Raw genomic sequence first — 25,560 nt, 5'->3', positions numbered from 1 at the left:
TGAATTACTATTGTTATTGTTATTGGCAGTGAAATGTGTATGGATGAACAATTATTTTCTCATGCTCTTTAATTTTTATTATTTTATAAAACTTAATAATATGATTTTTTTCTAAAACTATTTTTTTAACTATATGAGAAAAAATAAACTATAAAAAAAAAATAAGTTCAATTAAAAAAAAATCAACTAAACTTGTAAATGGAGACAATCTAAGTTACCTTGGTAAATTTGTAAACCACACTAACCTTTATATAAAGGAAAAATAAAAAGAAACATATTACAAAACTAAATTCTTAACAATCTCAATTTTAAAAGATAAAATCAACAAAAATAAATTTAAAAAATATATATAAAAAAAAGATAGCAAAACACTATAAATTGCTATTGTAATTCACAGTTCAATAGGTGTTATGTGAACAATGATTTCCTTATATTCTTTAAATTTTTTTATTTCATAAAGTTTAATGATATAGTTTTTCTCTAAAACTATTTTTTTAACAGTAAGAGAAAAAAATAGGTTATAAAAAAATTAAATTTAATTAAAAAAATCCACCAAATCTATAAACTGGAATAATTTGGATTACCTTAATAAACTTGTAAACCATGCTAACCTTGTAAAAAGATAAAAGAAAAAGAAAAAAATTATAAAACTAAATTATCATTCATCTTAATATTAAAAAATAAAATCAATAAAAATAATTTTAAAAAAATTATAACAAAAAAAACAATTAATATAAACAAATACCATAGTAATTCATAGGTTTTTTACAAGAAAAGCTAAAATGCTTTTCCCCTGTCATTTATTTTTTATATATATAATTATAAGTAGACTTGCTTCTGCTACAGAGACATGAATCAATGATCGCTGATATGACTCAAAATTTCTATAGGTGGAGCACCGCAAGCGGCTTCCCTGTTACAAGTCCACTTTGTTACTTAGGCCATGGCTAATGCATCAGAAAACAGCCCATTGGCCATGGGCTTATGGCCGACACTAATGAAAGGGCAGATGAGCAAAATCCACTTTTGGAAGCAAATCCTGGAATGCAATAAGTTTTCAAATCTTCCCCAAAGTAATCATCACATGCAAATAACTATGGCAATCAGCACTATCAAGATACCAGTTACCGCTGCAGGTCCACCTTTGACGATGCTAAGTTTTCTTCATACAGCATGAAACCTTTAACTTTCCACTCAATGTTTTCTTAACGCAGTTGAACTTACTTGTCCAGGGCTGATATCATATTCCATTACCATCTTAAATTGTATATAACCAAATCATAGCCATTGGATTTGTAACTTAAAGGTCCAAAACACTAAAGTACTGGAAGAGAGTTAACAAACATAAGCCGCAGGACCATTTCTTTAGCAATTTATTATACAGCAGTGTGCATATTCAAACAAAAAATCTGTGATTTCCAACTTTAAATCCATATGCACATCCTTTTGCCCTTATTAAAAACAACATGTAGGGCCGCTACCCTGAATCAAACCTCCTTTTTTCTACTTTAATTATTCCACACCCCGTTATATTTAAAGAAACAACAATTTTAATCTCCAACAAAACTTGTTTTAGAGGTTTTTTATCCTTACAAACTCAGAGATGCTTCCACTCCCTCCTCCACCACCCTCCCCGCTGCCCGCAAAACCATCTCCACAACCAGGAAAGCAAGGCTTTCCAGTCTCTCTCAATCAGATAGTCATATCAAAGCAAGCCAGAAATCAACAAAGTTCTTCGGCAGAGACATCAAATTCTGACGGCAAGAAATTAAGCAGGCCGCCAATATTCAAACATCCTCGACCTCGCCGTACCAACCCAGTTATATGGTGTGGTGCAATCCTCTGCCTCATATTCAGCCTTGTTCTCATCTTCTTTGGAATAGCAACCTTGATTATCTACCTTGTCATTAAACCAAGAAATCCAGTGTTTGACATTCCAAACGCAAATCTAAGCAGCATATACTTCGATTCACCAGAGTATTTCAATGGGGATCTTACCTTCCCCGCAGAATCCTCCAACCCAAATCAGAAAATTGATGTGAGATTCGAGTATGTGGATATAGAGCTCTACTTTTCGGATAGACTTATAGGAACTCAAGTTCTTCAGCCTTTCACACAAAGAAGTCGGGAAACAAGATTGGAATCAGTTCAAATCATATCAAGCTTGGTCTATTTGCCCCAGAATCTTGCTTTTGAACTTCAAAAGCAGGTGCAGAGTAACAAGGTCCACTACAACATGAGAGTAACTTTTAAAGTGAGATCTAACCTGGGTCTGCTCCATTATTCATACTGGTTACATGGAAGGTGTGAGATAGAGATGACTGGCCCACCCACTGGTGTTATCGTTTACCGAAGTTGCAAAACAAAGAGATGAAGAAGAGACTTTTAACTTTTCTTTTCCTGGTTTGTTCAGATTGATGTCTAAATAGATTTTTTTATATATAATAAGACATGGTCTGATAAGTTTTGTGCTATGGATCGAACAGAATTCTTCGAGGTTGTAATTGTCTGAGGCCATAAATATGTTATTTTGAAACCTTAAGCTCAGTAAAAATAGACAATATTTCATTTTGGTACTTCCGCCACCTAGGTTTTCAATGAGCTAACATATGATTATGAAGTGAACTAGCATAAATAATGTCCAGTCAAATTAATACCTTAAATTAAGTAAGAGGAAAGGATAAAGCACAAAGTGTGGATAAAATTGAGAATTTTGATATTCAGACACATGCTTCGATTAAACAAATGTGCTAGAACCACCTTTAATCAGCTAAACTAAAGTAGTTTATTATCTAATTTGAAGTTTCTCGGCACCTTGAGTGTAGGAATTCAGATAACTTCAGTGAATTCAAAGCATTTCACACAAATTTATTGACAGCGCTTATCATAGAAGGACCTCAAGACCTTCCTACGCTGATCTCCCAGTTGTAAATTAACAATATCTAAAAGCAAGTATGAACAATTGAAACTCACATTCAATGGAATTAGCAGCAGCAGTGGTGAAAGGATTACAAAATTAACTCATTTAAACAAAATTCATTCAAGATTTAAAAAATATGCAACTGATATAAACATCTCCAAGATCATTATTAGTACTTTACTTTCTGACTAAACACATTGTCTTTAACAACTTAAAGCTAGAAGCAATATTTAGAACTCAGCTATACAATCAAATGAAAGAAGAAAAATTAACCTCTATTTTCATCTCCTCTTCAGCTTCCATCAACTTAATCCAGCGTCTTCGCTACAATAGACAACGTATGTAATTCACTCTGCAACTCGTCTTGCAACAAATTATAAATCAGCCTATGCCTCTTCACTAAGCTCTTCCCTTCAAACTCCTTAGAACAACTTTCGCATTGAAATGTGTCTCCCCATTACTCCCTCTCACACCAGCATGCCCAGCATGCTGATATGAAATATCCTCTACTTCCAATTCAAGAGGACTTAGCTCCCTCTCCAATTTCTCCCTAACCCTTATTCCCCTACTCCCTAAAGCCTTTGAATTCGATCCCTTTTCACTCCCCACCGGTCCCAAACCCTCAACACCATCAATTTTCGCATCAAAACTCAAGCCTTTGACCGAATTGTCACCAGATCTTTCAACACCAACATCACCATTTGAGCCCAAATTTTCAATTTTTCCCTCATTCTCACCACTACCATCACGAAGCTTCGAACTTTCAACAGCCCCACTTCCCTTTTCAGCTTCCATATACAATTCAAGTGTTTTCTTTTGCATCAACTTCAACATATTCAAAAACCCATTATTCCTAGAAGGTGTCAAGCTCTGCTGCAACCCAAGAGACACAACAAAATTGGGAGAAACCCGTAAAATCTCCTCAACCGGCCGGCCCGAAAGCCCTTGAACAAGCAAAGCAGCAAGACCCTTAGTTAAAACAGAATCAGAATCAGCTTCAAAGACAACATTCTTCTCAAAATCCAAATAAGCCCTAACCCAAACTTGAGAAACACAACCTTCAACTTTATTCTCCCTAGTTTTAAACTCACTGTCAAGTGGTTTCAAATTCTTTCCATAAAAAAGTAACTGCTCATACTTAGCTTTGGGTTCTTTAACCGATTGAAAAAGCTTGATGATCTCTTGAAGCTTTGGAGGGAATTCTTCAATTGGTTGCAAAGACATAGAGCTTGATGGTGATGCAAGTAAAGGTTGAGTCTTTGTTGGGATTTTTTGGAAAGAAATAGGTTTTGAGAAAATAAAGAAGGAAAGATTTGTGGGTTCTGAGGAGAAAATTAAGGTTTTTGTTGAGTGAAGAGATTTTGGGAATTTTGTGGTCAACACGCGAAGAGAAGTGGAGATTGAAGTGGAAGACATCGTTGAAGAACACAGAACTTATGCAGAAGTTTCTAACGAGGAAAGAGTATAAATGGATTGTGAGAGTGAACTAAACGCAACGTTTTCGGTTTCTTATCTTCTTCTTTGAGAATATATTTTATTTTATTTTTTTACTTATCACTATAATTTGACAGTCTTGTCTCAAATAATTAAGTAAAATAATGTGCTTATAGGTCACAACATGGTTATTAAATCCAACGAGTTTTTTAAAAATAAAAAATAAAACATTGATGTTTTGACATATAAATTAAAAATATATATATATAAATAGATTATTTATCGGATCATATTTTAATCAAAGGGATCATAAATTAACTTATTTTTTTAACCATCTTAATTTCTTTCTTTATTTTTTTTATGATAACAATCAAACAATCTCCTTGGGTTTTAAGATTATTCTTTTTTTAATGATAATAAAAAGAATCTAGATATATTGTGATTTATCAGGAAAAAAAAATTTGATTGGCACGTGATACATGCTTGAATCTAAACAATTTTTCAAAATCAGAATATTAAAAGATAAAAAAAAAAATTATCAAGATATAGAATATAGTCTTGGCTTAAGTATGGCTTGGCAAATGACAATAAGGGAGAGCATGTCTTTGTGACTAGTGCCCTTTGTTTAGAGAGATAAGGCAGCTAGCTCTCGAGTAGAAGTTTGCATCAAGCATTTGATTATGAAAGGTAACCAGTGCTTCATGACTCCCATGCTATCGGAGTTTAACTCACTAACCTGCAAGTTAACCCGCAAGTTAACCCGACTAAACCGTAAACCGAGTTTGATATCTATTATTTTTTTTGGTTGTTTCTCACAATGTTGCATGCAACTTTCTGCCCCTTTATCTACCAAAAAGAAACTAGCTAGTCATGACAGCAAATCTATGTTTTGCCTCGTGAAAATTTGAGCAGTGAACTCCGATTTGAGTTCTACAGAACAACAATAACTTTGCTTGCATATGGAATTAATGCTTCAATTAATATTTATGTCTAGCGAAAATATTCAGTCTGCCACCATGCAGCTTTTTTGCTGGAGCGAGAAGAAAATATTGTGTAAACTTAGGCAAGAAATTCCTGTAATGTCCTGCCTATGTCCATCGCATCATCTCATATTCTTCCTTCAGAAACCTCCTCTCTTTCTCCCACTTGCGTCTATCGTCATCATACTTGGCCTCCAATCTTTCCTCCATGATTTTCAGCTTGTCCCTGAATTCGTCTTCACATATTTCTTTTGCTTTTCTCAGCTCTTCTTCACAAAGTGCTCGGTATTTCTTGAACTTATCTTCCAATTTGTTCACCAATATTCCATCCCAATATGGAATGTTTTCTTCACTTGTAGCCTTCCCCAATATTTCAAGAAGTGCAGATTTCATGGTTGAATCCTCTCCTTCATCCTGATCAAGTGCATTCTTTCCATCAAATTGCTCTACAATGTTCTAGTGAAAGTAAATTGTAAGTAAAGGGATACATACATACATACATATAAGGGAGAAATATTAGGCAATCATGTTTCCATGGAAAGAGAACTAACCCTTGAATCAGAATTTTTGAGGCTTCTGTGGGGCTTCAACCTTACAGTGTCAGCTTTTTCAATCATGGCACGGTTATAGCACAAGAAATTAGATAGTACCAAGATAACAAGACCACAGCTTCCAATGTTAGCACTGCACAGTAAGAGACAGAAAGCAAATCTTTCAACCCAGAGAGCAACAGTGGTGGCATCCATTGACACGCCCCTTCACTAGCTAGGATACACCAAATATGTGTCGCTGTATGCTATATATAGAGAGAGATCGAGCTCCTCTGTAAACGCTTGTTTTGGTGGGCAATGACGAAATTTTGGGGGCAGGTTAAAAATTTGCCTATTTCTCAAAAAGGAAGTTGGAGAATTTTTACTGTCTTGATATCTTTCCTATTCCTATACACAAAAAATATGCATGATTATTCCAACTTTACCTCTTTCAAGGATTTATAGTATCTGCAAGCATTGGCATTTTGTCTCGACCCAGAAATAATGGTGACTGTAAAGATAAAAAGAAAAAAAGACATGTTTTTCATACCTGTTGTTTTGAAGTATAAAAATTTATTTTAAAATTGTTCTTAAAATATATTTATTTTATATTTCTATCTTCATTTTTCTAATCAAATATGTTTATATTCATTTTATATTTTTTCTTTCTGTATCTGTTATTAGAACACCCACATAAGGCAAATTCCTGTATAGTTCAGCAAAGTCCATTCGTAACCCGCAACGTAGTAATCTGGACACTGCAGAAAGGACTCATTGAGGAAAAACCATTTCCAACTCAATGCAGATAAAAGGGATACAAGATTAAGCTAATGTGGCAGTTGACACCAAAGCTAAAGCAACACAATGCTTTAGCTTTTTTTTCTGGTGCAAATAGTGGAAAGCTCTTGGGTGCCCTAACCTGTAACTCTTGACATCCTGAAAGGGAACATCAGTCAGATAGCATTTTTTCTGAAGGGCGAGGTCCACAATGCTTGCATGGTTGTCAGGAAATCACCTCTGGTGGTGCTGCGCAGAGCATGTAAAAACAATGGTAGTTTCTCTCCGGGTCAGAGACTTGGCAAACGCTTGATCTTTCAGGAAGGTGAGTACGAACTGCAGCAGCACCAGAGATCTTCCCATGCTTATCAAGTTGTATCTCAATAAACTTTCCAAATCGACTGATTGACCACCCTTTTTTTCTTTGTAAGTTGAACACAAAATTTTAGAAGAAAGTAGAATGTAGATAGAGCATCTAAAATTCACCTTGAACTGTTGTTTTTGACAGTTTACGCGTTCATGCTTCCAACAGGGAATTGGACTGAAGTGAAAATTAACAACTCCACTCAATCCCAGTCTAATCTGATAGGTGAATTTAAAACCTGGCTGACTTGAATTTTGGCTTGGATGGATTTTCAAAAAACATAAACCTAGTTGACCCGGTTTAAAGTAACGAGATAACTTATAATTCAGTCAAGATCAATTCAATTTTTTTAGTTAAGAAAAATATCAATATTCCTTTATATACTGAGCTTACTCAAACTCAAATTTGAATATATTTATACACACACACACCAAAAGGCAAAAGAAATTAATTAATTGGCATTCCAAGGAAGGAAAATACAAGTTGTAATTGCATACATAAAATCACCAGCCTCATAAAGTCATAAACATAGACTCAGAGAGAGGCCTAGTACTTGTACCCCTTCTCAAACAAGCTCTCTGAAGCCAACCCACCAGCACCTCCTCCAGTATACTTGCCAAGAGTTGCCTCTGAATTTCCCTTGCACCTAACCAAGAACACCTCTTGAGCTTTCTCAACATTCTCCTTCTTTCCAGCCCATGTTTTGAGCGTGCTTTTTTGCAATGCTCGGCCGAAAGAGAATGATAAAGTCCATGGTTTCAACACCTCAAGCTTATTCATTGCATTAAGGTTCAGTGTTGCTTCCTCCTCACTTTGCCCACCAGACAAGAACACGATGCCTGGTACAGCTGGTGGAACAGTTCTGCGTAGTGCGGTCACTGTGTACTCAGCAATCACCTCAGGTGTTACCTGTATAGAATCAAGTTAGCCCTTTTGAGATTAATTAATTATAAAGACAAGTATCAGATAATTCAATTAATTAGATCAAGGGTTGATGTTGATATTTTGATACCTTTGGGCTATCAGAACCTGGAGTGACCATGTTAGGCTTGAGGAGGGTGCCTTCAAGAAGAACATGCTGGTCATTCAATGCCTTGTAAACAGCTGCAAGCACAGTCTCAGTTACAGCAGCACATTTCTTAATGTCATGAGATCCATCAGTCAAAATCTCAGGCTCCACAATAGGCACCAGACCATTCTCCTGACAAATAATAGCGTAACGAGCCAACCCTTGTGCATTCTGCTGGATTGACAATTCAGATGGCTCTGTTGGGCCAATCTTGAGGACAGCACGCCACTTTGCGAATCGTGCACCAGCCTTGTAGTATTGCTGGCAACGTGCTCCGAGTGAATCAAAGCCTTGGGTTGTAGTTTCACCATTAGTCCCAGCTAAGTCAACTACACCTTTGTCAACTTTGATTCCGGGAATAATGTTGTTTTCTTGGAGGACTTCAACAAATGGTTTCCCATCAGAGGCTTTCTGGTAGAGGGTTTCTTCGAAGAGGATGACACCAGAGAGGTAAGGTAGGGCTTTTCTGGATGTGAAAAGGAGCTCGCGCAGGGCTTGGCGGTTGGACTCAATATTCTCAACATTTATGCTCGATAAACGCTTACCAATGGTGCCTGTGCTCTCATCCGCAGCCAAAATGCCCTTCCCTGGTGTGGCAATGTACTTGGCAGTCTTGATCAACTCATCTGGAGTCAACAATGGTAGAACCAACAACCTTAGAAGCTATATATATATATATATAGGCTTGATTTGATAAGCTATCCATTATTATTTGAAGCTTCAATCCATGTGCATGCATGAGGTGAAACTCCTATCATTTATATATGAAAGTCTACCAATGCCAATGAACTTGAAGTTCAACTGCAATCATATGCCCATCTCCAAAGAGGTCTCACATTTGAGCCTCTCCTTTGTAACCAGCAAAAAAAGATGGACATGCAAAGGAGAAAGAAACTGGTGCAATCTAGTTTTCAGTACTCATGAATTCATAGTCAAAATAGAGCTTTAAAGTGAACTTGAGTGCTCAACTTAAGCTTCATGGAGTTCGAAAGGTTGGACATGGACAAGTGTGTGAGAGAGAGGAGTAATACCTGCATACTTTCCAACAAAGGCCGACATGGCTAAAGCTTTTTCTAGAATGGATATTGGATAAAGAAAGATAAATAGATACAAGACGAAAATGCAAAAACAAACTTTCACAAGCACCACTCTATATAGATCATCTTCGATAGAATATACCAAAAGAAATTCGCCCTACAAATGTCAACACGTGTCAAGAGATTAGCCCAACACAGATTATCATCCTTGGATAAAGCAATGAGTGATCACTCTCTTTGCCAAGTGGCAAATCTTTTTATTATATCTCAGCTCGAGAACCCTAAAAGCATTGTGTGGAAAAGGAAAAGCTCTTGCCTCATCTGCAGCGTTGCTCCCTCCAAAATTTGAAGATATTGATGCAATCATCTATATCTGTCTCAGCCACTAATTTCTAACCATTAATGTCAATGTCCCTTCTAATTCATTTCAGCTTCATTTTTTTGATAAATTAATGCCCTACTACTATAGTAGAGTAGAAGAAAACAAAAGGGAACATGTAGCTAGGATGAGAAAATTTGCATACACCACAATAATAGCAAAGAATCGAACAAGGATATTCAACCTCTAGTAGAACCAAAATAATGGTTCACCATAAAAGTGTATCACCATATATGAGACCAAATATCTGGGTTCACAGATACATATATCATGGGGAGGCTGTCACCATCACGTTCCAAGTAGGTGCCTGTAATCACTCTCCTCTAAGCCATGCAATGACTGAGTAACTTTTTGATAATGGATTGTTTGCTCTCTTTATTTTTTCCTATGAAACCCGTCTGCACAGAACTAGGTGACAGAATCAAACACCTCCCTGTGTGACTCAAAGTTTCAAGAAAATAAAAATGAAAGGAAGAAACTATAGGTTTAATTTGAGTCAAAATTTGTTGAAAACTGAAATAGCACAACTCAGCAGATAAAAGAGTCCGGCAGGTTCGGCTGCTCGCCTCCAACTCCTTGCAGATTAATCAGCACAGCTTTTAATATCTCTATTGTGTAGGGTCCACCACTGGTTGGTACTCGTCATCTGTACCGAAATACCTATCTCCAAACTCACCCATACCAGGTATAACACGGAAATCTTCATTCAAACCAATTTCAATCTCAGATGTTACAATCTTTATTCTTGGGAATTTTTTGCAAACCACATGCACTCCCTGAGGTGCCTGGTGGACATAAATAGTATATTTGTAAACAGGAATGTCCAAAATTAATGTCTCATAACGAGTAGGGTAAAAATTAAACCAAAAAATGGAGTAGGCAGAACTCGCTTACAGATATGAGATTAAGAAATATGATCTGGGATTCCGGCACACCCTTGCTAATGAGTAAAGAAATAGCCTGAACAGCTGAATTGCCTGAACAAAAGGTAGAGAGTCATTAATACCAATTAGTGGAGCGAGAGATATACCCAGTCGAGTAATTTTCATGTTCAAATTCAAACTTTCAATTGAGTCTAGAAGTGCCAGTAGCATTTTAAGACATGAGGAACGGTCTTTTCCGTCAAGTTACAGAGAAACAAAAAGATTTTTTATGAGTCCTTGAAGGTAGTAAAACTTCTATCATCACCAACTCATTCCAAAACAAAAATCTATAGTGAAAAACACAAACCTGTCCCTAGAATTGGATCCAATAGCAACACGTGTCTATCTGAGATGTCTTGTGGTAACTTTTCATAGATTAGCTGCCAAAGCGTTGAAGCGTTGAGAGAATAACCAGAACTCAGTGATTGTATGACACATACAGATATGAAGTCAGATGCATGCTTGAAAACAAAGAGAGAAGCCTTTACAAACCTGCTGACCATTGTCACCTTCCCTCTGAATAAGAATCTTCCCAATCTTGATGCCTTTACAACATGCTCGTAAAGCATTCTCCATACTCTCACCACTGGTCATAATGTAAAAGAGAATATTTAGTTGTTTGGCATGCAGTTGGGAAAGATGCAGGAAAAAGTTCATAAAATGTAAACAATAAGAAATTCGTTGTTGGGGCTACAGATTCCAATTTAGTTCGTAATTATCTTCATCTAACCAAGAAACTAAATAATCAAATCAATCATAAGGCTACCCATTCATGTGATTGTCACAATGAACTTGAGAACTTAACACAGTCTAGCTAATGAGTTGGTTTCATAGTGCTCTTGCATAATATTATCTGCAGAAGAACTTCCCCAGGACTGGAGTGGATATCAATCATGCAGGAAGAAAGATACAAGTTATTGCCAACTTATTGCCATCGCCCACATTATTCAATCTCATGTGTAGCTGGTGACAGATGCAAGAGAATAAAACATACTAGCAAGTCAACATATTAAGCAGACAGTGGAACATATCAATCCACTGCTTCATATATTGAGATCGTACAAGTACCTCCTAATAACAGAGACACCACATAACCTCTTACAGAAGTCCACACCAGTGTAAACTGACCCTGCATCACACAGGAAAAAAACGTGGTGAAAAGTAAGATCTGAGCAGTTACAGTTACAAAACTAAAAAAACAACCACCTCAGATGAGAAATATGGACCCATCACTTAAAGAGTAAGAAATGAGTAGGAGTAAGTCATCTTCCTAATCCTGCAACTACAAACGCACCATCACAAGTAATACAAGTTCTGTTACCAGGGTGCCGACATGCTCATCATTCATGTTTAAAGTATCTAGTAAAATAAAAGTATAAACCTTTTTATTTGAAGAATAAACATCAAATATTTCTCCAAGATTTCATCTCTCATTGACAAAATAAATACCAGGTAAAAGTGAACTTGAAATGAAGACCTAAGCAGCCTAAAGATTCTCAGAACACTGAGCAGCATCAGCTTACCAGTGGGAGTGGTCACCTGCTTTTCTGTAAACGGTAGATGTCCCAGACCATGTTCAACAACCTGGCATGCGTAACAGGAGATTGGATGAGTGAACAAACAGAATAAAATAAAAGGTCACTATATTGACTCTCAAGAAAAAAAAAATAATAATAATAATAAAATAAACATTAATTAAGAAAATATAAACCCACCAAACGAATCAACCTGTCAGCATAAAAAACAAAGTCATGTTTTGTTGTCTGAGAATCACGTATTAGAGTATGCATACCGCGTATCTGCATGAGACAGGCAAGAATTGTTGGATCTAAATAAGCAAAGAAGCAAACAACAATACAGTACACAGAACGAGAGAAGCAGGTAAGATATGCTGCTTAATCAAGATTAATGTAGATCTCCATTAGAATACATAACCCCCATTGTTAGGTTTGATTGGTGAGTAGGATGCCATACCTGAAAAGTTGATTGAATGACATATAAATTGGGGTATATTTTACACATATCATGTTGGCCAAGCTTTGTACGAATGTGTTGCACAATCAAATCAATGGCTACATGATTATCTCCCCCGCGAGGAATGATGATGTCAGCATACTTCTTTGTTGGGAGTATGAAATCATCAAAAGCAGGCTTGACAAATTTTGAGTACTGCATCAAAAGAATTCTGTTAATTCCCACAAAAGGTCACACACCATGATAGCCTAACAGAAGAGATGAAAATTAGTTCACACGTAAAGGCTTTCTATTGGTTTGCTTACTTTACCATTATCTTGATCACTAAATAAGTATTTTACATCAAAAGGAAAAATTAACAAGACTACATAAATCTCATGTGATGTTGTTAACCCTCCAAAATTAATAGCAAATGAAAAGGAAACTGATTTTTTTCTTTAAAGATGGAGTCGACAAGGAAAAGGTGAGATTACAAACAGACTAAGTTCTTAACATCCTAAAGGTCAAAAAGGAAGAATGACAATCATTTTGGGATAGCATGGGGTAGAAAATGAGATAAAAAGAAAGGAAAGAACAAAGGGGAGATGTAGGAAATTACTTCCTATCTCTCTTGTCCAAACCTCATGTGCTCTAAGTTGAAGAAATTGAGTGGGGACAGGCAGTAAAACATAAAAGTTCATCAATTTTCCCTTTTTTTTTTTTGGCCACCACATTTAACAACCAACAAAGGAAAATTTTAGATTCCCCGGATTTTACTTTCTATGAAACTGTAGAGAATGATGCAAGAAAAGAAAGAATAATTCAACTTTTAGGCCCCCGTCAGTTCATGATGCAACCTCTGAATTAAAAAGCCACTAACCTGATCAAGTACTGTAGCAATATCTCTACCCTTCTCAACAATATCACGCCTTATTCTCCTTGCCAGACGTACATCAGCATCTGCACTGAAAATTGAACAATGTCAAGTGATAGTGCTACAAATAAGTTATATTTGTGTGGTATATTGAATCATTTTATAAGGAACATCAGAACCCATTGGTTCCAAAACAGGTTTTAGAGAATTCTTTGGCACTGTTATTAAACTTGAAAATTCAGCTGTTTTGAAAAACAATTTCACTCAAGATAAATTTTCTTATTAATATATTTCTTTTTTATCTTAGCAAATGCAAGTTTTTTAACTGGAATCACTGTTTCTATTGAAAAACAAATATTTTATGATTGTTAAAGAAATTTGAAAAAAAAAATCAAAATAATATGTCCATATTTTATGTGATTGAAAGCCAAAAACATTATAAATGTGATAAAATCATGTTAAAAATCTATTTAAAGATTTTAAGAACAAAAAAAAAATATTTGAATTGAATTTTCATGAACAATTTATTATTAGTAGTATTATTTTTATATCAGATGCATAATAATTGTAAAGAAATTATTAAAATCCAAATAATTAGATAGATGACATATCATCTATCTCCTGGAAGGAAATACTGCTGCCAGTGAGATTTCAACCCATGACCTACACCCATGCCATGCGCACTATGACATGTAATTGTTATAAAATGATTTAAAAAACATATTAAGGTGCTTCACTGTTTATATAATAGTAAAGCACCATAAGAAACTCCAGTTCTTTTAGATTGTTTAGATAATATAGTGATGCCGAAGTTAATTGATAGCTGGAAAACTAAATAACCTGTATCGACAAATATCTTCATGTTCATCAGCTCTCGAATGCGAGGATCATGGAAAATAAGAATGCCTTCCAATATTATAACATCTGATGGATTGACCTGCAAAATATTTGTAGCAATGAGAGTTCAGAATGCGATGCACATTGAAGAATCAAACATGAGATTTACATTTCATGAGTCCAGCCACTAAACATTGTACAAAGACATCATGGAAGAAGCATTCAAATATTGTGTAGGGAAATTTCAGCATGGTTATGGTAGTGTACTGGTAAGTGTAACATAGCATGTACAGCTGAAACATAGAAGGAAACATTTGTCCACAAATAATTAATATGAAGCCACGCATCAAAAAACAATTCACATCTGTAAACCCTGGTCACTGACAAAAAGACCACAATCATTAATGTGGAAAAGTAAAAAACTGCTAATTACTGAAGTTTCACTTCTTTTTTTATTGTATTAATAGTTCCCTATTTCAAACAAGAGCCCCGTTTAGACAAAGAAAAAGGAGGAATCCAACCATGCAATTAGTATAATACAATCATAATATGGTATTGTTCCCTTTAGTTTTTCGCCTTTTTCTTTTCCTTAGAAATATAAATTATCTTTTGAGCTAGATCATGCTGCCCTTATTCCATAAAATTCCATAGTTGACCATATATGCCACAGAACCCAAAATAACACAAGGCAAAACCCAAAAAATCTAGATATAAGTAAATTTATAGCTTCACTAACTATCTTGCTCAACCTTAAGAATTTTACAAGTAGCATGTGAACATAGAGCCAGGCAATACAATTACCACTATCCAATTAAGGTCCTGCCTATCAGTGTCCAAGACTACAAGAAGGGAGGGTTTGAAATGGTAAATGGTCCTACCTTCAACATATTTGCATGAAACAGCTACTCATAACTCCTTTTGCAACCTTATGGTCACAATCTAATGACTTTACCCTCACTAAATAATGGCCCCTGGAAAATATATATCCATATAGATAACAAAGCCTTCAAGTAAATACCACACCAAAATCTTATAAAATTCTTAAGAACATTTGTTATGATAGTACAGAACCCAAGTTTATATGAAGCCAGCTTCGAATTGCAGATATCTGCAATAGGATTTGGCATGTATCAAGGAGAGTTATGTTTTTCAAGACAAGGGGAGCATAGGAAAACCATACCCTTCTTGCAGGAAAAACGTTTTTGTAACTCTTGAAGTCATAATTTGGAATATCTACTGCTTGCCCATGCCTCAACTTCTCCATAGCACATAGTAGTTGCTCAGTGTCAAATGCATCTGACAACAAGAGAAATATTTTGCTAAAAGGGCAATATAGCATTCACCATGCAAGAAATTTACCCCCACCATCTCAAAATAATTAGCCAGAGTTCTGCCCTTAAATACCTTCACCACAGAAGAACATTGCAGCATGTTCATGGTTTGGAAAATGATAAGAGAAAGCAGGAAACTCAAAGCATGACATAAAAGAGAACAAAATTTAAGCAAGTATTTTAGCAAAGCATTATTCTGGCTTTAGAGGAAATACTCACTATTCACTGTATCCAAGATCCCTTAAATAGCACCATATATCTTAGAGAAGTCTACTCACCAGGATGGTCAAAGTTGTACTCGTGAACTCTTGTAAGTTCCTCTTCAGTTAGATCATGATAAAAAGAATCCTGCCATTTCATCCATGAACAATATTTATTTGTATATTGAATCAATCTTGATAATAGCACCAAACTTTTATGACTAAGAGCTCAATGTTTAATACTATGCTTCATTATAAGATCCTTTTCTAAAATAGGCAACCCCATACCCATTAAAATAAAACACAATCAGAAAAAAGCAAACTGTAAAGCTAAAAATTGCAAATGGGATACAGTTAATGGAGTTTCCCCCAACTGTTCTATTTTGTAACTCTGAAAGGTGTCAATTTTTTTAATGAAAGAACTTTCTGCATCTGATTTCCAAAACTTAAACAGAGGGAGTCATTACCTGGTTAACAAGTACCACACGCTGATCATGAAGCTGTTGAATGATCATATCACAAACTGTAGTCTTCCCAGATGCTGCTCCACCAGCGACTCCTGTACCACAAAATAGTTAAAATGACAACTATCAAGATTTCTTTTTCTTCTGCATCATATCCCTGTTTGCAACTCTCCCTCCCATTTTAATTTACTTCGCCAAATCTAAGCCTAAAATCTAAACCAAAACCAGCTTCACCTATTTCTTGACTGACTGGGTAAACTTTAAGAGCAAAACTTGGTACAAGATTATTCCATTGTTTTAGCATCCATGTTATGCGCCTTCCTAAGTTAGATGATTCCAATTTCATCACCCACATAAAGACTCATTTTTTCACTCTTAAAATGCATATGCTCTGCTCGCTGTACTCGTAAGCACTCTAATAACTGCTGTTGAAAAATATTCAATTGAGAGGTAAGAGTAAAATAGTTAGAAGTTTGTAATGGAAGAAGAAGGTAGATGTCAAGCGCATGTTCTGCCAAACCAATATGAAACCACTTCCTTAATGCATTATCACTATAAGCATGAGGCAATTTACATGCACATAAAACATGTCTTTTGTGCTGATGGTAAATAAATGCAAATGAGGTCTTTCCAATCTGTTCTCTTCTCACTGTCTCCATGGGCATGCTAAAATACAATACCAGTGGAAAAAAAATTAAGAGATTCCTTTTGATGAGATGGAATTTCTTGATCATTGCATATATGAATCATATAAAGTGAATTTCTGCAACCATTGCTTTGATCCCATAAAACAAGAAAAGAATCATACAACACCTCTCAGTATGCACCGATCATTAACAATTCACTGAGAACCTATATCAAAGATTTTAAGAGCTACTGGCTTCCAGCTAAATGAAAATTGACAAAAAGAACAGTCACTGACTCACCAATAACAAAGGGTTGCTTACACATCTCTTCAGCTGCTGAAGTTGTCGGTTGTCCCACCTCTGTATTTGTCATCTCCAAACCATCCATATGAAACCCAGAAAAATGAACCCCTGATGATGCCTCTATCATATCCTCGACTGATTTAGAATCCATGAACAAATCCTACAAACAAAAAGAACCCATTATTCCCAACCAATTTTCGCATTAATCCCACTTCATAACTTGAAAGAATCTCACTTTCTACATAAATATAAAATCTTTCATTCCAAATCATCAAAGGGCAACCAAGTCAATCATTACATTCTCTAGTTCATCAAAAATCACTAAGTTCCATAGCCAAGCTCTTAAAAAGCTGACAAATACAATCATGAAAACATCCCAACAAAAGTGTCAGCATCACTACAAACTCCCTTTCCTTACATACCACAAAAACATCAATCCCCCATCACATTAATCATCAAAATGACACCACAGGGTCACTCTTTTTACAATTTTTAATCCACACAAAACAGAGATCAGTTAATGAACACACAAAGCAATCAAAAATAATACATTCAATTAATAAAAATAAAAATAAAAAAGCTTGAGATTTTAGATTTGATCAATTAAACAGGAAATAATTTATCAATTAAAAATTAAAAAAAAAATACTGTACCTGGTGTAAAGCTTTAAAATTTAGAGATCAATGAGAGCGGGAGAGATTTATAAAAATATAGATATTTATTTTGGAAAATTAACAGATAACTTTTTAAAGATAGTATTATTATTAGGAACAGGCTGGTGGTGTTTTTAGCAGCAGAAGGAGAGGGGGAAGGAGCGAGTGCTTCTGTGTTAATATGGCTGAATGGCTTATTCAAACACAACTGATTTTTCAGTATCCTTGAAGGGAGACCTTGCACCAACGTCCAAGCTTCTAATATACTCCTCGAGGTGTTTGATTACTGTATGGATACGGAAGAGGCGAAGACGATGAATACACATATACTTTTATTATTTTAAAATTATATTAAAATAATATTTTTATCTTTAACAAAAAAAAAAACAATATAATGATAACCGGGATATTTATAATTATTGTAAAATTAATCTTTCGTAGTTTTTTTTTAATATTATCATTTTGGGTTCCAATAAATTTATAAGTATATTCGATGGAATAATAAATGTTTTCAATAATTTTATTGAAAAATAATTTGATTTTGGTATAAAAAATTCATTTTGTAATTCTCTAACTATTTAAAAAGGAATATGGTTTAGATTTTATAATGCAGGTGAACTTTGTTTTCCAATTCCATCACTTTCTGCCTTGCATATTACGTTTTCTAGAAAATGATAATTTATTTAATTAATTAATATTATGATATATATTATCTCAGATAATCTTGTTATTATCTGAAATTAAATATTTTTAAAAATATTATCTATATAATTTTGTTATTATCTGAAATTAAATCTTCTTAAAAATACTCCCTTAATATCAATGTGCATTTATTAAAAAAAATATGAATTATTAGCTAGGAATAATTATTTTTTATTTAATTTGATTTTTATTAAAAAAATAACTAAGTTGAATTTAAAAAAAAAAATTAATTCAAATTGATTTGGCAGCTCAATTTTTTTTATTTAACTTGTTTTTTTATTTGAGTTTGATTTTTTGTTTAATTTCAAGTTTATGAAACCGAATCGATTAATTTTTAAAACATTCTAATTAATTTAATTAATTTCTTTTACAATTTAATTTTTTTAAAAAAAAATCAATTTAATCAGTTTTCACTTTTTTCTCACCTCTACTGTTAGTATTTCACCAAAATCCATGTATTTATATATTTAATTATTATTTATTCTATTAATAAAATCAAGTGCCGTGAGTCGAGTAAATCGAGCATATGCACATGATTGTTTTCTTATTGGAAATTGCTTCGAGTATTTGGAAAAGACAAGAACTCTTGTAAATTCCCATTAGTGCCAGACTTTTGTGCATTTAATTAAAGAAAAAAATGAATTTGTTTTCATATAAAAAATATATGATATGTTTTAAGCTAACGGTTAGTTACTACTTCATAATAAAATAAAAAAAATAGAAAACAAAGTATATAACTATTTCAAAATATATTTATTTTTGTTTTTTTATTAGAAAATACTAATTATAGATATATTTGAAAATATAGTTATGATTATTTTTTAAAATTTTTTCAGTTGGAAATATACTTAAATAATATTTTTATATTTTGAAAATTATTTTTTATATTAACATATTAAAATAATTTAGAAGCACAAAAAATTAATTTTTTAAAAAAATAATTTTTAAAACACAAAAAGTGTAACTCATTTCCAACAAAATAGAATTAAAAATAAATTATTTATTAAGCATGTAATGAAAAGTAAATATCATTAATTTTTAGCATGGTAGTGTGGGTACTTTTTAAAAATATTTTTTAATTAAAAATATATTTAAATAAAAAAATTTAAATTATTTTTAACATAAAAATAAATCATAACTAAGAAAATAATAATAAGATAATATGACAAGGTGAGAGGGAACTCCATCACTATTGATAGAAAAAAGAAAGTGATGTTCTAGCTTAGCGGTGAAAGGAGTTTGTTCTCTTTTTTTGTTTCTAGATTTGAGTCTTATCATGCATGTCTGTCACCCCCGTTGTGTCTTATCTGCTCACTAGGTTTACAGGATGTTCAGTGGGCCGTGGGGATTAGTCGTGGTGCGCATAAGCCGGCCCGAACACCCCACATAAATAAAATAAAATAAAAAAAGAAAATGAATTGTCAGGGGTTGCTTAATTTATTAGACTAATCATGAGTTTAATTTTCTTTAAATTTATTAAAAAATTATATAATTATTAATTTTAAAATTTATAAAATTAATTAAGATATCCGTACCATAAAAAACCAACGTCAATTAAAACAAAAAAGTGGTGGAAGGAAGTGCAAGAGGACTGCTGCACGGCACCAACAACCGCCACCTGTCATCCATATTTTGAAAAGTTGGCGGTGCTGGATTAGGATGAGGAGGAGGATCCACGTAGGCGTCGAATCTTTCTAGTAAAAATGAGTACGATGGAGATTTATATTTTCGCAATGACTGAGATTGGCCCTTCCTGATTTATTCATTTATTTATGTATGACGACGACTTTCCATTTTGTTTTACTTTGGGTCTGTTTCTTTTTTTAACATATTAATAAATCAAATAATATTATGAGTTTTATACAAATATACCTTCTAACATTATTTTTTAAGAAACAAATCTTACTTGTTAAATGAATGGATTCCATTAATAAATCTCCAAATCTAAATAAAAAATTTGTCAGATATATATATATATATATATGAGCATACATGAATTTTCTTGAATTTTTATTAGTATATAGTTAACTTTGAGGGATTCGTTTGGTAGCTAAAATGATTTTCTTGATTTTTTATTCAGAATTTAGATAAGAATTATTTTAAATATATCAAGTTAATGCATATATATATATATATATATATAATCATTTGAAAAACGATTCAGTCTTAATTGATATGCAAATTGGCTTGAAAATTTCTTTATTATTAAAAACAAATAGTGCCTAGTTTCTTACTACAACAATATTCCTTCCTTGTCGTTTTTTTTTTTTGTTTTTTATATTTTTATAATAATTTTACTTTTGGGATATTTCTTAAGAATATACTCGTCAAAATAAAGAAATTCTCATATCAGCTTGCATGTCAAGTGAGATTAAATCTCTTTTCAAGAACACACTTCTATATTAATTTTTTTGACTTTGTCATTGCATTTATCTTTGTGTAATTAACTTGATAAACACAATTAGCTTTCTTTTTAGTTAAAATAGAATAAATCCAAGACAAAAAACAAAAAAAAATACAACAAATCCGTTTTTTTTTTTAAATTGTGCTTCACTTCCTAGTAAAAAATATATTGTTATTAAACATGTTTTTAATTAAGAAAAATATTTTTTAATTTATTTAACAATACCAAATATGTACCCACTTTCCTTGAGTGATAGAAATTTAAAATTGTCCAAGGCATTCGCAATTGGTATAAAAAATCATAAAATTCAAAATAAAATACGTTGAAAATATATATTTTTGTGGTGAATAAAAGTTCTCAACAAAAATTTATACATGGTATGGAAATGGATAGTTAAAACTTCTCACTACATAGCATATGTTTTGGTATCATAATGCATAATATTTTTTTAATTTTTTTATTTAAAAATATATTAAATTTTTTTAAATTTTTATTTTATTTTTTATATTATCAAAACAAAATCATCAAAGTTTTTTCTAAAAAATATAAATTTAAGATTTTTTTCAAGTAAAGCTATTCTTAAAACATATCCAAAAACAAAAGTAATCTCACTTTCAAACATTTATTGGATTGGTTCAGGAGTGTAATTATATTACTCTAAAAGTATTTTTTTACTTGAAAATATTTTTTATTTTTAAAAATTTACTTGATATTAACATGTTAAAATAATTAAAAATATTAAAAATTAATTTAAAATTTAAAAATACAGTTACATCACAACTAAAAAAAACACTTAGTAATAAAACTTTAATATCAAATAAAAATTCACTTGGGTTTAAGAGATACCGACTAATATCCAAAAATTAATATTTTATAAAGTATTTCAAATAAAATAAATAACAATCAAAAGAATGTGGATCGAATTTGATAGAAAAAATTTTCAATAAAAAAATAATAGGAGAAAAGCAAATAACAATTATAAAAATGAGGACCAAAGTTAATATAAAAATTAAATTTTAAGAAATGAAATTGAAAAATAAATATTCAAAACAAAATATATATAGCTATCAAAAGTTTGAGAATCAAATTTGATATAATCAGTAAATAATATGATATTTCTAAAATTTTCACAACTTTCGAAAAATGTTTTCCGCCCAAATTTTTCGAGAAAACACTTTTTTGAAAAACAAGTCAAATTTTTCTTTGACTAGAAAGTATTTTCCGTTGACCAACTTTCCTAACTGTAAAGAAACACAAGAAAGTTTGGAAAATGATTTTCTGGAAATTACTTTCTGGAAAACAAATGCAGTATTTCCCAGAAAATACTTTCCTGAAAACTAAGACAAATTTTTCTTTGATTGAAAAATATTTTTTCTTGATCAGAAAGTGTTTTCCGTTGACCAAAAAGTGTTTTTTGTTGATCGGAAAATATTTTCCTTTGATCAATTTTTCTAATGGCAAACAAACACAGGAAAGTTTGGAAAATAATTTTTTAAAAACTACTTTTCAGAAAACAAACATGACTTAAGTATGAGTAATACGAGAATCAACACTGGCATGAATAGCCAACTCAATACAAAATAAAAATAATATTTATTTTAAAAAAATAATTAAATTGATTAAATTTTAGGTTTGCTTCTCGATCATTATGAGTTTGAGTTTTCTCAGAGTTATTAAAAATTTATATAATTATTAATTTTAGAATCCGTAAAATTAATTAATATATACATAAACGGACCTAAATATCAATATTAACTAAAAAAATATAATAGTGTTTTGATCCTGTTAAAGACCCAATTGAATATTTTTCCTTGTAATTAATAAAATATTCACACACTCGCGGGGCTAATTAATCTGGTGGGTGAAAATATTGTGCTTCTTCTAATTAAAAAAATAGCTAAAAAAGGAGACAACAAGCAAAAATCAAAGGATGAAGAACATCGGAAATTTCACCCCACAATTTCTAACCAGCTTGGATTATCCAGATTCTTGTTATTCCCACCAAGAAACAAAGAGCTAGAAAATTACGGGTGCTTGGAAGTTGGTTTTTTCAATTAATTTTTTATTTTAAATATTTTATAATTGTTTTGATATGATAATGTTAAAAATAAAATTTAAAATATATAAAATTAATAATTTATTTTGAAAAAAAATACTTTTAAAAAATATTATCATTCAAACACCCTACTAATTTTGCTTGAAAATAATAGCAAAAAAATCAGAAAAAATATAAGCATGCACCACGTATCATTAATCTTAAAAATATTTTAAGTTGGAGCCCAGTCTTTATCCTGCTTAAGCATTTGTCAAAACAAATAAGGATGACGTATTAAAACTGAGAACGACTAGCAGTCAGTGCAATATAATTGAGTCAACCTTAGGTGATAAGTTCAATATTGTGGTTAATTAAAGATAAAGCTGACCGATTCAAAACTGAGGGGGGATCAAGATGTTTTTGGATTCGAAGCAAAAGAACGTGCAGAACGAGAAATACTCGAATCCAAATATAACTTCAAACGATTTAAAAAAAACAAACGTTGTAAAAATAAATGAATTCAGACTGTTTTAGAAATATAATTACAGTTATATTTTAAAATATTTTTATTTTAAAATATATTAAAATAATATTTTTTTTTATTTTTTTAAAATTATTTTTTAGATCAACATATCAAAATAATCTAAAATACAAAAAAAAAATTAATATTTAATAAAATAATTAAATTTTTAAAAAATATGATTTGCACTACGTTACGTTTCTAAATGGTGTCTAAATTAAAAAAATTAAATTACAAAGTTAAGAGCTTTTATGTCTTTTACATTGGTTTTTGGGTTTTGAGTAATTGTTTGGGTAATTAAGATCATATATATGCTTTTGTATCAATTTAATTTTTAAAAATTGTTATTATAAGATGTTTTCATATATTTTGGATAATATATGTGATATCTTTTAATAGTATAAAATATAATTTTTTCATGTTATTAGATACGTTGTTATATCCTTTTCCTTTAAATATAACACTTATCTTTGAATGTTAGATAACTTCTCATCAATTGATCTTTTTCTTTTTTTGTTTTATCTAAAAAAATATAAGTAGATTTTTTTGTTTGCAATATTTCAACTTTATTTCTTGTATTTTTAGTTTTTAAGCTTGATTTTTTTATTAAAGTTTTTTTTATTTTTAATTTAATTTATTATATATAATTAATTTTAATTTATTATAAATACACGTGAAATCGCGATGAAGAGGGGCATAATAATGCATGGACCAATACGTTAGGTAAAATTGCCGTATTAAATATAAACTAAGAAAGGAAGAGGTTTTATTGTAATGTTTTTTTAATATAAAAAGATCATTTAATATTAAATCTATTAAGGTTTAAATTTTATAATTTATTTATTTATTTATTATTTCATTTCAATTTTATAACTTAAACTAGTCGACTTTAGTTTAATAACTATATACAGAAATAATGACCTGATCTGTAATCTAATTCATTAAATGCATTATTAGTGTTCTATAATGAAGTCATTAATGTTGCCTTAGAAGGTCACAATCCCAGAAATAGAAAGGCCGAAAATTACCTGCCTAGCCCACAAAAATTAAGAAGTTTCACATTTCCACTTCAAACGGTCCAATCATAAATGAGACTGCTATTTGAAGCTTGAGCCCGCCTTTACACGATTCTAATATATTTTTTGGTTGTAAACCAATGAATTTAATTTAGTAGCTAATTATCACAAGTTTAATATATAAAATTCTAGACTAAACTAAATATAAACTAACTCATATTCTAAATTGAATATAAATATCCAAATAATAAAACAAAACAGTTTAAAATCCACGTACTATTAAATACCTCATATTTTATTTCCTTGCATAGCCAGAAATCTTTATAAGAAAAATAATTTTGAAATATTAAAGAATTTATGTTATATTTAAAAATTATATTATTATTTATTAAAAATAATTAAGAAACTCTTAAAAATAAGTTTCTAATATCCAAAAAAAAATTATCTTAAAAAAGAAAGTTCAAAATAATAAATTATGTATTACATATGGTGACTATGGACATGTTTCGTAAGACTTTCTTGTATTCTAATTAATCTAAAATCTTAATTTAATATAAAAAATATATCTCAAAATTCCAAATAAAATTCTAACATGATTTAATAGTTAGATTTAAATTTATGTTATATTGCATAAATATTAGATACAATTACACGGTAATCGATGTTTAATAAAATAATTAAATTTTTAAAAAACATGGTTTGCACTATGTATCTAAATGATGTCTAAGTTGAGAAAATTAAATTATAGAGTTAAGTTTACATTAGTTTTTGAGTGATTGTTTAAGTAATTAAGGTGATATATATATCCTTTTGTATTAATTTAAATTTTAAAAGTTGTTATTGTTGGATGTTCTCGTATACTTTGGATAGTATATTTATAGTACGCTTGGTGTTTTTTGATGATATAAAATATAATTTTTTCATGTTATTAGATATGTTGTTATGTCTTGTTCCTTTAAATACAGCACTTATCGATGAATGTTGGATATCTTCTTATTAATTGATTTTTTTTTTGTTTTATCTAAAAATATATAAGTAGATTTTTTTGTTTGCAATATTTCAACTTTATTTCTTGTATTTTTATTTTTTAAGCTTGATTTTTTTATTAAAGTTTTTTTTATTTTTAATTTAATTTATTATAAATACACGTCAAATCGCGATGGAGAGGGGCATTGCTAATGCATGGACCGATACGTTAGGTAAAATTGCCGTATTAAATCTAAACTAAG

General features: G+C 31.5%; 5 protein-coding genes across 6 annotated transcripts; 1 reads left to right on the top strand and 4 right to left on the bottom strand.

The window, feature by feature from the left end:
- Nucleotides 1–828: 828 nt before the first annotated feature.
- Nucleotides 829–2,572, top strand: LOC105136258 (protein YLS9). The gene has a single exon (XM_011041527.1). It carries the CDS (start codon nt 1,604–1,606, stop codon nt 2,372–2,374), a length of 771 nt encoding a protein of 256 aa, XP_011039829.1. The 5' UTR covers nt 829–1,603; the 3' UTR covers nt 2,375–2,572.
- A 449-nt stretch (nt 2,573–3,021) lies between these two features.
- LOC105136257 (sufE-like protein, chloroplastic) lies at nt 3,022–4,422 on the bottom strand. The gene is given in 2 exon segments (XM_011041526.1): nt 3,022–3,349; nt 3,352–4,422. Coding segments are annotated over 2 exon segments (1,107 nt in total). The 5' UTR covers nt 4,337–4,422; the 3' UTR covers nt 3,022–3,227.
- Nucleotides 4,423–5,298: 876 nt separating this feature from the next.
- LOC105136256 (uncharacterized) lies at nt 5,299–6,109 on the bottom strand. Of its 2 annotated transcripts, none has more exons than XM_011041524.1 (2): nt 5,886–6,109; nt 5,299–5,790 (listed from the first exon to the last, which is right to left on the bottom strand). In XM_011041524.1, exons 1-2 carry the CDS (start codon nt 6,078–6,080, stop codon nt 5,443–5,445), a joined length of 543 nt encoding a protein of 180 aa, XP_011039826.1. In that variant the 5' UTR covers nt 6,081–6,109; the 3' UTR covers nt 5,299–5,442. The 2 variants fall into 2 exon arrangements, with proteins under 2 accessions (XP_011039826.1, XP_011039827.1); XM_011041525.1 differs by having other exon boundaries at nt 5,299–5,748.
- Nucleotides 6,110–7,440: 1,331 nt separating this feature from the next.
- Nucleotides 7,441–9,213, bottom strand: LOC105136255 (fructose-bisphosphate aldolase, cytoplasmic isozyme 1). Its single transcript, XM_011041523.1, has 3 exons — nt 9,106–9,213; nt 8,018–8,700; nt 7,441–7,914 (listed from the first exon to the last, which is right to left on the bottom strand). The coding sequence occupies exons 1-3, from the start codon at nt 9,131–9,133 to the stop codon at nt 7,552–7,554; spliced, it is 1,074 nt and encodes a 357-aa protein (XP_011039825.1). The 5' UTR covers nt 9,134–9,213; the 3' UTR covers nt 7,441–7,551.
- A 453-nt stretch (nt 9,214–9,666) lies between these two features.
- On the bottom strand, nt 9,667–17,954 carry LOC105136254 (uridine kinase-like protein 3). Its single transcript, XM_011041522.1, has 15 exons — nt 17,655–17,954; nt 16,999–17,161; nt 16,076–16,167; nt 15,687–15,756; nt 15,258–15,373; nt 14,081–14,177; nt 13,247–13,326; nt 12,388–12,582; nt 12,129–12,212; nt 11,937–11,997; nt 11,482–11,542; nt 10,906–10,999; nt 10,721–10,793; nt 10,385–10,467; nt 9,667–10,275 (listed from the first exon to the last, which is right to left on the bottom strand). The coding sequence occupies exons 2-15, from the start codon at nt 17,150–17,152 to the stop codon at nt 10,099–10,101; spliced, it is 1,437 nt and encodes a 478-aa protein (XP_011039824.1). The 5' UTR covers nt 17,153–17,161; nt 17,655–17,954; the 3' UTR covers nt 9,667–10,098.
- Nucleotides 17,955–25,560: the final 7,606 nt, after the last annotated feature.

The sequence above is a fragment of the Populus euphratica genome, unplaced genomic scaffold, assembly GCF_000495115.2.
Source record: "Populus euphratica unplaced genomic scaffold, PopEup_1.0 scaffold52.1, whole genome shotgun sequence".
NCBI lineage: Eukaryota > Viridiplantae > Streptophyta > Magnoliopsida > Malpighiales > Salicaceae > Populus > Populus euphratica.
The sequence above is the reverse complement of the archived record's forward strand: the minus strand, read 5'-3'. Positions and strand labels throughout refer to the sequence as shown.

Excerpts from the sequence above, each read along its gene's own strand:
- LOC105136258 (XM_011041527.1), top strand. The coding sequence starts at position 1,604 with ATGCTTCCACTCCCTCCTCCACCACCCTCCCCGCTGCCCGCAAAACCA.
- LOC105136256 (XM_011041524.1), bottom strand. The coding sequence starts at position 6,080 with ATGGATGCCACCACTGTTGCTCTCTGGGTTGAAAGATTTGCTTTCTGT. Across the intron at positions 5,791-5,885 it reads TCAAAAATTCTGATTCAAGG|AACATTGTAGAGCAATTTGA; the intron begins GTTAGTTCTCTT and ends TACTTTCACTAG.
- LOC105136255 (XM_011041523.1), bottom strand. The coding sequence starts at position 9,133 with ATGTCGGCCTTTGTTGGAAAGTATGCAG. Across the intron at positions 8,701-9,105 it reads CTTTGTTGGAAAGTATGCAG|ATGAGTTGATCAAGACTGCC; the intron begins GTATTACTCCTC and ends TGTTGACTCCAG. Across the intron at positions 7,915-8,017 it reads CAGGTTCTGATAGCCCAAAG|GTAACACCTGAGGTGATTGC; the intron begins GTATCAAAATAT and ends GATTCTATACAG.
- LOC105136254 (XM_011041522.1), bottom strand. The coding sequence starts at position 17,152 with ATGGATTCTAAATCAGTCGAGGATATGATAGAGGCATCATCAGGGGTT. Across the intron at positions 12,583-13,246 it reads TTGCTACAGTACTTGATCAG|TACTCAAAATTTGTCAAGCC; the intron begins GTTAGTGGCTTT and ends CTTTTGATGCAG. Across the intron at positions 10,468-10,720 it reads GGATCCAATTCTAGGGACAG|GCAATTCAGCTGTTCAGGCT; the intron begins GTTTGTGTTTTT and ends CCTTTTGTTCAG.